Genomic DNA, 12989 nt, shown 5'->3' on the forward strand with positions numbered 1-12989 from the left:
AGTGCTTAACCCTTCAGATTGGTCGAGGTCGACAAGTACATAGACAGAGGTTAACATCATAATCTGATGGACAAGCATAAAAGAGAAGAGTTCTCAACACATGGAGATTGAGAGTTGAGCATGCCGTATCCATTGACGTCATGAGAGGTACGAAAAAGGTGGCGAGTGAGCATCAAGATGGAGGGAAGGAAACATCGTTATGAGCGGACGTGATGGTGACAAGGGTCGCTGGAGGCAACCGAGCATGGTTTGAGGAGAAGAATACCCACGTGAGTTCTTCACGACAAGCATGGTGGGAATAATGAGAGTTAATGAAGCTCAACTTCGATCACGAAGATGGCGGGAGTCACGTCAAGAGCAAATGATGGTGATAAAGAGAAGACACGTAGTGAAAGAATAGGAGAAATTACAACTGTCATATGTCGGTGAGTTGTCCTCTTATGCATTGAGAAGAACTCTACAATAAGGTCAAGTATGGCAAGAGCGAGGGTCGTCAAGCGTGACGACTAAGCATGTAAGTGCAAAGAGGTTGTCCACAATGCGGGCATTCGACTGAGACGAGAAAGGGTATTATTAATATACATGTCGTATATGTATAACTTATGATCAATTTTTATAAAGCCACTTCCAAGTGATATTAGTCACTGCTCTCGTATCATCACTCCGGGTGAGATCATTCGCGTTGAGACTCTGGTTTTCCACCACGATCTTTACAGCAGGGGAGTTCACCTCGGGGCTCGCCCCTTGGTTTGCCACCTTGCTTATCATCTTGTCGGGTGAGATCATCTGAGTTGGACTCGGGTTTGCCACCATGATGGTTTTTAAAGCACGTGAGATCACCTCGAGGCTCGTCCCTTAGTTTGCCACCTTGCTTATCATCATGTCGAGTGATATCATCCGAGCTGGGCTCAAGTTTGCCATCGCGATGGTTTTTAAAGCAGGTGAGATCACCTCGCGGAACACCCCTTGGTTTGCCACCTTTATTATCATTCCAACGGGTGAGATCATCCGAGTTGGGCTCGGGTTTGCCACCGTAATGATTTTTAAAGCAGATGAGATCACTTCGGAGCTCGCCCCTTGATTTTCTACCTTGCTTATCATCCCATTGAGTGAGATCATCCGAGTTGGGCTCGGGTTTGCCAGTGCGATGGTTTTTATAGAAGGTGAGATCACTTCGAGAAAAAATTGGGGCTACCCTCATGCTCATCATTGCACACATTGAATAAATACTACATTGTGTGAATGCAACGACGACGTCCATTTTGTTTGTCTTGAATAACTAGGCTCCAAGTTAATCAAGATACGGGATTGTGATGGATCGCGCTATTTCTAGTAGCATGCCATCCTGTACAAACATCGCATTCTTCTTGTATTTGGCTAAAACTCAAAGCTGTCTCGTACTAATACATAATCAAGCATTAATGATCACGCAACATTGCTACTCACGATTACAACATCGAAATAATCACGGTTTAATGAACGCCCCTATAATGTACATGTCAGAAAGCGAGCCGACGACTTAGTTATTTCATGGAGCTTAACTAAAGATTGCGTTCATTAAGGCGTTCAAGTTATAATATGGTTAATCGCGCTGAAATGGTTGGCATGTAAGTTGTGCATCAAGATTGGACAAGAGGTCTCCCAACAGGTGTTCATAATGAAATTGATGATGTTAATAAAAAAATCTTCTGGAATAAATTCAATGAAAATTCCAGATCTCTTATTTCATGAGACAATATTGTCAACCAAAACACTGTGGAGGAATCGGTATTCATAAAGTTGTTGATATAAATATGTCGCTCCAAATGAAACTCCTTTGGAAAATTATTAATAATGAAAATAATATATGGGTTAAGATTATTACAGAAAAAATATCTTAAAACTAATACTCTTTTAAAATATAATAAAAAATCGAAACACTCATGGCAATTTGGAAGACTAATACATTTACGTGATAGATTCAAGAATAGACTTTTCTGGGTCTTAGGTAATGGAAAAACAATTAATTTCTGGAATGTCAATTGGATTCATAACATCAACATTAAAAACTACTTCAAACCTATCATTCACGATAATAATATGAAAGTATCGGAGTTCATCACAAATAATAAAATGTGGGATCCAACAAAATTAGCTATTTATCTTTCGATTAACATAGTTAATCAAATTGTGAAAATTTATATTCCATCCACTAACATACAAGATAAATTAATTTGGAGCTTGTCAAGCTCAGGTGAATTTACTACAAAAAGTGCAATTGAATTAGCAAGAAATAATACAATTCTTTCAAAATCTACAATTTTTACAAAAATGTGGAATCTTAATATACTCCTCAAAATTAAAAATTTCCTATGGAAAGCCCTCTCAAATTGTTTACCAACTACGGAAAGATTAAATTAATATTTTAATTAGGGCTGGGACTTTGTACCCGAGTAACCGAAGAACCGAACCAAACTATGCATTTCGGTTCGGTTCGGTGCGGGTACTGATAATTTATACGTTAAAAAACTACGGTTCGGTTCCTGTAATAAATTTTGGGTTCGGGTACGGGTTTGTATAAAAATAACAGTGAAGAACCAAGGAACCGATTATTAATAACAATTACTTAGTATTTTTATTTATTAATTAAATCAAAGATAGATACACCTCCATAGTTTCTCGGCTTAATCCTTCACATTTGCGTCCGTTATCCTTTCTTGCCTTCCTCGACGCCACTTAGCCTTCAGTTCTCCTTCCAAAGCGCTACTTCCACAAAAAAAAGTCACCCTTCTCTATCATTTCTCACCTTCCTCAATTCCAATAATCACTGCCACAACACAAAGATTATGTTTGTCGTATCTAAACCAGTTTCATTGTCATATTTGATATTGTATTTGTCATTTCTGCTAATTAATTGTATCAGTTTATATTATGTCGCTCTCATACAATTTCTTACCAAACTTTATATTTAGTTATTCAAAACTTGCTGGTTAGCTTTATTATATGATGGACCATATACTGAATCTTGTTAGTAATAAATTATATACAATAATTAGTAACCGAGGAACGGAATAACCGACTTATGGAACCGAAGTGTGACATATATGTAAAATTTACGGAACCGAGGAACCGAGTTTAGAACCCAAATAAAGTTTGGGTTTGGGTAATAACGGTTCCTTACTAAAATTTTCAGGAACCAAACCCGAATAAAATATTTTTTTTATATTGCGGGTTGGCCAAAAAATTACTAAGAACCGAAGTATCCCAGCCCTAATTTTAATAGAGTCCCAAATTACTCTACACCATGCAATGACTCCGTAGAAACAACTTCTCATTTCTTTTTTGACTGCCCCATAACTAAACATATGATTTATCTTTTACAACAAATAACTGGTAATAATATTAACTACATACATTCAAATAATTTTTTATCACTAAGGTATGAATTATGGAGAGACAAGCATAAGAATTTTTTTAATAACAACCAAATTAAATCTTCTCCTATCAAGATAGCTTTTATTCAAATTCATTCTTGGATGGCTTCAATTTTTTTTTAACTTGGACTGTAGGAACAATATTAAGCAAAACAATACTACTAATTTCAAGCGTAGAAAAAATATTTCGCTTTGGAAAAAAAAACTAATGAAGGGTGGTTTAAAGTTAATTTTGACGCATCTTTCTGTCCAAATGAAGATTCTTATATTGGAAGTATAATTAGAGATAACAGGGGAAATCCTCTAAAAATTATTCACAAGAAAATAAATTCTTCTTCTCTAATACAAGCAGAGGCTATAGCAGCCATTGAAGCTATAAAAACAGTAAGGGCACTTAATTTAGACAAACTAATTTTGGAAGGAGATAATCTGATTGTGATAAGTGCAATATGTAAAATATGGGAGGTTCCATAGAGCATTCGAAATATTATCAAGGAGTTGGAAGGAGAGATCGCCCATTTTAAAGAAATAAAGGTCTTTCACTGCTACAGAGAAAACAATAAAGCTGCAGATATCCTGACATCCAGTGAAGTACAAAATATAGATGTAGATTATTTACTGAATCATACAAACATTCATAACGTACTTGATAGCTTTACCAGGACTTTGGGAGAAAGACTGCGTGTTTCGTAGCCTTTGCTCCTTAATTTTCTTACTAAATTTGTAAGCTTGTGATAATACATGATTGTTTCCTAGTTAAGAAAAATTCCCTTTGTTAACCTTCAATTAAAAAAATTGGACAAGAGGTGATACTCAATAATTAATAAAGATCAAGCATGATGACTTGGCATGGAGGAAGGTGATTTAGATGGCCACATGCATGGTGATAAAGGTAACAATGATGAAGCACGTTAAATTGATGGCTAAATGATATAAATCAGGCAATACATCTATGAATAAGGATCCTGTGTGAAGTGTTTTTATGGTGTGAAGTGTGAAGTTTCTCGGGTGCACATATAACATGCTAATGTTCACATATAACACGCAATTGTTCAGTTCTAAGGGGATAAAAAAATCACCCAGAAAACGTAAAAAAAGAAAAGAAAAAAAGTTCACCATTAATTACAAAAATGTCACCGCGTGGATTCATTAAAAAAAACCATCTTTTAATCTCAGCCCTCCATTTCTAATCTAATGGCTCAACATTCTTCACACTTCACACCATAAGGACACTTCACACCGGAACCCACCTCATACATCTATTCAACAGATGGCATGAAGCAGCATAGTCACACCAAGTTTTGGTTTCACACGTGTTCAAGTAGTTTAGTCATTCCAGGTAGCTCAAGTCTTCTATATAAACTCAACGCATCAGACATTATGGAGGATCGAGTTTTGGGACGGAAGCCTTGTTAATTTCCCGTGAACATAGTTTTCTGCTTGAGATTAATCGTCCCATAATTTATTTCTAAATTTACAGGGTATCTTGACGGCTTATAAATTCATCAAAACATGCTCAATAAAGATAGAAGAGCTGAACTTTCAGCATATGTTGTCTCATGAATGGATTATTATGCATTTACTATTAATTGATTTTTCGGGAACCTTGAATTGTCAAACAACACTTGTCATCTAATTTTATGTGAAAATTTCCGGTTATGTTTGGAGCTTCTCCAAATTCTTCTCCTTTTATCTACAATTATTTGATTATTTTTATCTACCCCCTTCATGTAAGATGAAAGATTTTCATCAACTTATTGCTGAACCGAGCCTATACCAAAAAATTACCGAGAAAATCCCTATTAAAGATTAAAATAAAACAAATAATCCCTTTAAAGGGGTTCGTATGCATCGTCGATATGTTTTTCTGTTGATGTTGAAATAAGAAATATTAGTATGGTTGTTCCATTCTTTACAACCAATTTTTTATGGATTTTTATGGATTTTCTTAATGCATTTTCTAATAACATAGATTAAAGTTTATATTTGAAAAAAATATTTTTGATATTAAAACATATAAATATTGTAATAAAATTTATTATTTCTCTTTTACAAAGGTTCTTTATTTATTTTATTTTATAGGTACTCTCCGCTAATTACATTAATGAAAGTAAGGTGAACTATACGGAAGTAAAGTGGAATGTAGACCGTCTCCTAAAAATATTATCCGATACAAATAGCACCCTTTCTGGTAACAAGTCAAGAACATTGACGGTATGTTTGGCAATATTGATGAAGACTTTTTCAATATAAATTTATTTTCTCTTTTTACAATATATGATATTATTTTTCATGATAAATGTATTTTTCTAGGATAAATATAAAATTTCTTAATAAGATACGAACAAATCCTTAAACTGAAGTAAAAAAAATTAGAGATAGCAGGAGTCACTACTGATTGGAGAAAGACCGTTATTTTATTTAGACGAATACTCGTCTTTTATCCACGTGATTTACAAAGCATCTACAATGCAGCGCCACTGTCAAGTATCCACAATTGTCCAGGCGTTTACCCGATCACTCCGCCGTCTCTTCCGCCATGCGCAACAGGAATCTTTGCCTTTCCTCGATCCTCCCTTTGCTCGCCCTCCTCTTATCCACTCCTCCATCTTCGATAGCCGATGATTCAGGGGAGACCCCAATAACCCGTTTCCAGCAGTACCTTCGGATCAACACCGCCCACCCGAACCCGGACTACGCACCGGCCGTCGCCTTCCTCCAATCCCAGGCCCGATCCATCGGAATCCAATCCCGAATCCTTGAGTTCGTACCCGGCAAGCCTGTCGTCCTCCTCACATGGCCCGGCACTCTCCCTTCTCTCCCCTCTGTCATGTTCAACTCCCACCTCGACTCCGTCCCTGCTGAGCCCCACAAGTGGCTACACCCTCCCTTCTCCGCCGTCCGATCTCCCGACGGCAAGATCTACGCTCGCGGCGCCCAGGATGACAAGTGTATCGCCGTTCAGTACCTTGAAGCCATCCGGAATCTCCGGCTGCGGAATTTCCAGCCGACCAGGACCGTACACGTGTCCTACGTCCCCGATGAGGAGATCGGCGGAGCTGATGGCGCCGCGCTATTTGCACAGTCCGAGCAGTTCCGGGAGCTGAACATAGGGTTTTTTATGGACGAGGGTCAGGCTTCCACTAACGACGAATTTAGGGTTTTTTACGCTGATCGGACGCCATGGAACTTAGTGATTAAGGCTACTGGAACCCCCGGCCATGGAGCGAGGATGTATGATAACACTGCCATGGAGAATCTGATGAAGAGCGTCGAGGTGATTACTAAGTTCAGGGACACTCAATTCGATGTGGTTAAGAGGGGCTGGGCCGCCAATTCCGAAGTGATTTCAGTCAACCCTGTTTATCTGAAAGCTGGGATTCCTTCTCCGACTGTTGGTTTCTCCAATTCCTCCACATGATAGGGTTTCGTCTTGCTTTGATTGTTCCTGATATATTTAATGATTGATCTATGTGCAGGGATTCGTGATGAATATGCAGCCTTCAGAGGCAGAGGCAGGGTTTAACATCCGGCTTCCACCTACAGCTGATCCTGATAATCTGAGGAAGACAATAGCAGAGGAGTGGGCACCTGCATCTAGGAACCTGACTTTTCATGCGAGTCATTACAGTAACTTTATCATTTAATTGAGTATCTATGGAATTGGTATTGTTTGAGCTTCTATATATTTATATTGTCCAGCAAGTTGTTAATGATAAGCAAGTTGTTAATGAATACATTCAACTTCATTGATTTGTGCAGATATCAGAAAGCGGTCCACTGAGAGATTACAAGGGCCGTCCATTGATGACATTCACAAACGAGTCAAATCCATGGTGGTCTGTATTCGAGCAGGCCATTACAGCAGCTGGAGGGAAACTTGCAAAGCCTGAAATATTGGCTTCCACAACAGACGCACGTTTTGTAAGGCAAATGGGAATTCCAGTTCTTGGTTTCTCCCCCATGATTAACACCCCCATCTTGCTTCATGATCATAATGAGGTCTCCCTCAAACTCTCCTATTTTATCTCTGTTACCACTCTACTATAACTTAACAGCACCTTCATCTTCTTGCAGTATTTGGAGGAGGCTGTGTTCCTAAACGGAATCAAGGTTTATGAATCAATAATCAGCTCTTTCAGTTCATGAACCTGTTCTACGCTGCACTTTCTCAGCTGTTTATTTGGGCATTACTGGAGGAATGTACATACATTGTAACAAGAAGCACATCACCTCCCCTGAAGACAATTGCTCTGTACTTGCTTCTACATAATAATGCAAAATCTTGGTTTTGAGTCAAATGTAATAACAGAGTACTCGATAACTCAAAATTGTTACGAAGTGAGATCGAATGTTAATGGAACCCAGACAGCGACAGTCTGGGGGTGTTTTTCTGCAAAGAAAATAGTACTGGTTCTTAATGAAACACACCCTCCGAAGTAATTGACTCAACAATTCTTGAGACCTGAATGAGATATATTGAAATATGAACTGATTGATCTGACTGGTGCATGTAATATATGCTACACTGGTGGTTCTGTCGAGAAGCTTCCGGCGAGATCTCGAACCAAAGACGGACTGGAGTAGCAGAACATGGACTGCGGGGAGATGGAGCAGAAGATGGCTTGCCGACCTCGGACCTTGAAGTATACCTCCCGATTGTTGATGAAATTACGCTCCTGACGAAGAGAATGGCAGAAATTGCAAAAACATGACACCTTCCCGATTTGCTGATGAAGAGAATGGCGGAGAGAGGCGAAAATTAGGTCAGAAATTGCAGAAGTTAGGTCACGATATAGGTGGAAATTAGGTCCAAATCTCGAATTTGCTGACGGAATTTGGTCTCCAAGTCTCAACCAATTGATTTCGCCATTAAAAATTTGCCACTTTGCTCCTCTTTGAACCACTGAGCTCCTACCACGCTCGCCAATTTCTGCTGGAATCGGACCACTGAGCTTCGTGATTCTGGGTACCAACGGCTGCTTCTTCCCCCACGTTTGCAGTTACATTTCCTCTTTGTTCCTTCCTCTCTTCCTAAACTCAGTTGCAAGCCTTTCTTGAAATTCGCTGGAAGAGATGAAAAGTTTAATCAGATCGACGGAAATGTTGGTGGTGCGAGAATCAGATCTTTGACTATTTTAGATCCCAAACCCATTAGGCTATATGAAGCAGTGGAAGAGACGAAGAAGTGTTAATAACAGGAGGACATCAGGAAGAAGGAAATTGGGGTTGAGAAGAAGCAAACCCAAATTGTGTCTTTATATTTTAAATTTAATGTTGTTTTTATTTTTTAGGATTAAAGTTTGGAAGGTAGATATCTTTTGTAATTTCAAGAAAAAGATAAGGGAATATTTTGATCATTTTATCCCATTTAATAGAAATTTTAAAATCTATGTCAATAGGTGTGACATGGTAAGAAAAAGTGATTTGATATAAGAGATGATTTCATGAAAAATTGACTATATTAAAAATGGCTCATTGCAAATTTCTCTTTTTAAAATTCAATATAAGACTCTAACATCGTGCTATTCTTTAGAACTAGTAAGTCTAGCGGCTTGTGTGAATGTTTCACTGTGGCGGTGTATGTATTTAACTACACCAAGTAATAATGCTGAAACACATTTCTATTGATAAGGTTATAACGAAACTGGGTGCAGAGGTGAACTCTAGACTTTGTCCTTAAATTATGAAAACACCTCATTACTCAGAAGGTTACCGGTTCAAACTTTGTCCTTAATTATGGAAAACATCCCATTACGCAAGCGGAGGCTTCTGGTTCAAACTCAGAAGCTAGTAGTCTCTTGAACTCTGCGCTCCAAAAAAGAAGCTTAGATATTGCCTACGCTTTTAGCCCATTCCACAAGCTCGACGGCGAGCAACCCATGACCTATGCTCCGACCGGACCGGAACCTTGTGCCTATATGTTCAAGGTCTCATCTCCATGCCTCCACTACAACTATCCTTAGTAAGATGAAGTGTGTATATAAACCATTCAAGTTTATACCTCAAATTTTAATACAAGATGATATCTTTCGCACATTCAACCCAAAGTGTTATCTTCAAGCAACCAAGTTGGTATTTCTTTTCTCTTTCATACGAAAACCAAATTTATCGTATGATCATAATATGAGTAAGTGATCGAGGAGATAAAGCCAACACTCACATAGTCCAACATAATTAGTGTTGATAGCCCATCGGAATCTTGCTCGCAAGTTGACTGAAAATTACATTCCAACAATCCTCCGCTTAAATAGAAATGAATCTAAATTATATGATGATTCGGAAAAAAACCTTTTAAGAGTATGAGTGGAGAATTACTAGATCTGGGATGGTAGCCTATTTCATCCTTGAACCACCAACTGTGAGTATTTCTCAGATTTATTCGACTAGATGGTGGCCATGATGTCTTGAATAATCTGGGCTTTAATTAACCCTAAACAACAAATATCGCACATGAATGAACTTGGAAAAGTGATATACACTACTCTGTATGTGCTATCTAGGCATTCTTAGCATGATAAAGTTATATGCAATACTTTGTATGTGCTATCCAGATTTTTTTAGCATGATGAGGAAAATGTACAGTCTTTTATGGAGAATTGAAGATGTTTGGATGAAGATTAAGAAGTGAAGATTTAGGTGAAGTTGTTCCTAAGAGGAAGATGAAGTGAAGTAGCCAAGCCAAGAAAAGAGCAAAAAGCTCATGGGGACTATACGTGAGAGCGCAATGAAGTTTGGAACCGTGAAGGCTTGGGGAATGAAGAGATGACGAGAAGAGAAGAGCGTCCAAGTATGAGTGGAATGGGTGAGTGCAACATATGGTCAACGCTCGTTATTTTAGTTCATAAAAAGGATTAATTGGAGATTTTTGAAAGAAGGAAAGTCCGTCATGCACGACCGCGATATTCAAGGGGAAATAGCGCGTCGGCTCGATCTCTAAAGAGAACATTCCTTGAAAATAGGTTAAGATAAAGGTGGCGACTGGTGGCCGCATATGAGTCTGCAGTCATGGATGCTATAAGATCGGACTAGATACGAGCCCAGTTATCATATTTCCCTATTTTTAGCATAAGATAGAATTAGTTAAACATTTTACAATTAGAATATCTAGTTAGAATCTAGGATAGATAGGCCAAGTATATTCTCAATTTAAGTTACGAGGATTTCCCATAATTCATATACAACACACATTAAATTTATAGTTATATTTTTTCATCCAATATGAGCAACTAAGCACCATTATTTAGTTGCACTTTTTGAAATTTCTTTTATTATTGTTTTTTGAGTTTTGTTCTTAGTTTTTTCAATTATGTTATTATTCTCTTATACTTAATTCCATTGGTTTATGAGAGTCTGAGTAGGTAAGCCATCTAGGATTATTTTAGCGCTTCATTAATGCAGGTTAAAGTATAAATTTTAATGATTGATTTAATTGTTTTATGTGTAAGATGATATATCTTTAATATTAGCACCACCAATAATGACGCCTTGGTAGGACTAATACTGCATACTAGGATATATTGGTGGAACATATATTATTGATTGAACCAATTAGCCAGAGTCGCAAGATGCATGTTTTAGGACTTGAGCATTAGTAATAGTCCATGTACAGTAAAGAAATGAATACATATGTTATTGGTTTTGGTGTGTGTCTATCAATGCATGCATCCTTTATCTCTGAGCAATTATTCTCCTTTTTGTATTTATCTAGGACGGTAGTCTAGGTATTGCATTTGGATTTAGAATTCCTACGAACATGTGTGCTACTCGGAGTTTCATGTGATGGAGATGAAGACAATAATATTGAGAGCAACTTGCTTAAAAATACCATGATCAAATACTCATGATTGAAAGTGGTTTTGGAAACAAATTAAGTGCCTTAAGACCTTGATAGAAAAACCGAAAAAATAACCCCCTCGATTCGTGTCACTTATAATAATAATAATTGGTTTTTCGTGGGATCGATCCTTACTTACATTATCTACTAGTTAGAAGAGTCAGGAAAAATAAAATTATTTTTGATTGGATGAAGAAACCGGCCTCTTTAAAACAACCTCTCTTTATCCTCCTAAAAATGGTCTCATTTCACACTCATAATGTGATTGGATATAAAACATAGGGTTTTTTATGGACGAGGGTCAGGCTTCCACTAACGACGAATTTAGGGTTTTTACGCTGATCGGACGCCATGGAACTTAGTGATTAAGGCTACTGGAACCCCCGGCCATGGAGCGAGGATGTATGATAACACTGCCATGGAGAATCTGATGAAGAGCGTCGAGGTGATTACTAAGTTCAGGGACACTCAATTCGATGTGGTTAAGAGGGGCTGGGCCGCCAATTCCGAAGTGATTTCAGTCAACCCTGTTTATCTGAAAGCTGGGATTCCTTCTCCGACTGTTGGTTTCTCAAATCCCTCAATATGATAGGGTTTCCTCTTACTTTAAATGTTCCTGCTGTATTTGTTAATGATTGATCTCTGTGCAGGGATTCGTGATGAATATGCAGCCTTCAGAGGCAGAGGCAGGGTTTAACATCCGGCTTCCACCTACAGCTGATCCTGATAATCTGAGGAAGACAATAGCAGAGGAGTGGGCACCTGCATCTAGGAACCTGACTTTTCATGCGAGTCATTACAGTAACTTTATCATTTAATTGAGTATCTATGGAATTGGTATTGTTTGAGCTTCTATATATTTATATTGTCCAGCAAGTTGTTAATGATAAGCAAGTTGTTAATGAATACATTCAACTTCATTGATTTGTGCAGATATCAGAAAGCGGTCCACTGAGAGATTACAAGGGCCGTCCATTGATGACATTCACAAACGAGTCAAATCCATGGTGGTCTGTATTCGAGCAGGCCATTACAGCAGCTGGAGGGAAACTTGCAAAGCCTGAAATATTGGCTTCCACAACAGACGCACGTTTTGTAAGGCAAATGGGAATTCCAGTTCTTGGTTTCTCCCCCATGATTAACACCCCCATCTTGCTTCATGATCATAATGAGGTCTCCCTCAAACTCTCCTATTTTATCTCTGTTACCACTCTACTATAACTTAACAGCACCTTCATCTTCTTGCAGTATTTGGAGGAGGCTGTGTTCCTAAACGGAATCAAGGTTTATGAATCAATAATCAGCTCTTTCAGTTCATGAACCTGTTCTACGCTGCACTTTCTCAGCTGTTTATTTGGGCATTACTGGAGGAATGTACATACATTGTAACAAGAAGCACATCACCTCCCCTGAAGACAATTGCTCTGTACTTGCTTCTACATAATAATGCAAAATCTTGGTTTTGAGTCAAATGTAATAACAGAGTACTCGATAACTCAAAATTGTTACGAAGTGAGATCGAATGTTAATGGAACCCAGATAGCAACAGTCTGGGGGTGTTTTTCTGCAAAGAAAATAGTACTAATTCTTAATGAAACACACCCTCCCCAAGTAATTGACTCAACAATTCTTGAGACCTGAATGAGATACTCCTTTAACTCTTTTCTCATAATTTTTTTTTAAGAATTTTGAAGTTGTAGTTGGGCGTCGATGGAGAATTAGAGGTCTCCAGCAATGTA

The 12989-nt window shown here is 38.1% G+C and overlaps 2 protein-coding genes across 2 annotated transcripts; both read left to right on the forward strand.

Annotated features, from left to right (window-relative positions):
* The first annotated feature begins 4293 nt into the window (after positions 1 to 4293).
* LOC141252133 (aminoacylase-1-like) lies at positions 4294 to 7562 on the forward strand. Its single transcript, XM_073670469.1, has 7 exons — positions 4294 to 4305; positions 4894 to 5040; positions 5496 to 5627; positions 5875 to 6807; positions 6893 to 7030; positions 7176 to 7415; positions 7491 to 7562. The coding sequence occupies exons 1-7, from the start codon at positions 4294 to 4296 to the stop codon at positions 7560 to 7562; spliced, it is 1674 nt and encodes a 557-aa protein (XP_073526570.1).
* A 3969-nt stretch (positions 7563 to 11531) lies between these two features.
* LOC141252132 (aminoacylase-1-like) lies at positions 11532 to 12570 on the forward strand. Its single transcript, XM_073670468.1, has 4 exons — positions 11532 to 11812; positions 11901 to 12038; positions 12184 to 12423; positions 12499 to 12570. The coding sequence occupies exons 1-4, from the start codon at positions 11651 to 11653 to the stop codon at positions 12568 to 12570; spliced, it is 612 nt and encodes a 203-aa protein (XP_073526569.1). The 5' UTR covers positions 11532 to 11650.
* Positions 12571 to 12989: the final 419 nt, after the last annotated feature.

The sequence above is a fragment of the Phyllobates terribilis genome, unplaced genomic scaffold (assembly GCF_046119375.1).
Source record: "Phyllobates terribilis strain yellow unplaced genomic scaffold, ASM4611937v1 Scaffold_8209__1_contigs__length_31955, whole genome shotgun sequence".
Taxonomy (NCBI): domain Eukaryota; kingdom Metazoa; phylum Chordata; class Amphibia; order Anura; family Dendrobatidae; genus Phyllobates; species Phyllobates terribilis.

Bases quoted from the DNA above. Each gene is read 5' to 3' on its own strand.
- LOC141252133 (XM_073670469.1), top strand. The intron at 7,031-7,175 runs GCGAGTCATTAC...TGATTTGTGCAG, and splicing joins CTAGGAACCTGACTTTTCAT to ATATCAGAAAGCGGTCCACT. The intron at 7,416-7,490 runs GTCTCCCTCAAA...ATCTTCTTGCAG, and splicing joins TGCTTCATGATCATAATGAG to TATTTGGAGGAGGCTGTGTT.
- LOC141252132 (XM_073670468.1), top strand. From the start codon at position 11,651: ATGTATGATAACACTGCCATGGAGAATCTGATGAAGAGCGTCGAGGTG. The intron at 11,813-11,900 runs GTTGGTTTCTCA...ATCTCTGTGCAG, and splicing joins CTGGGATTCCTTCTCCGACT to GGATTCGTGATGAATATGCA. The intron at 12,039-12,183 runs GCGAGTCATTAC...TGATTTGTGCAG, and splicing joins CTAGGAACCTGACTTTTCAT to ATATCAGAAAGCGGTCCACT.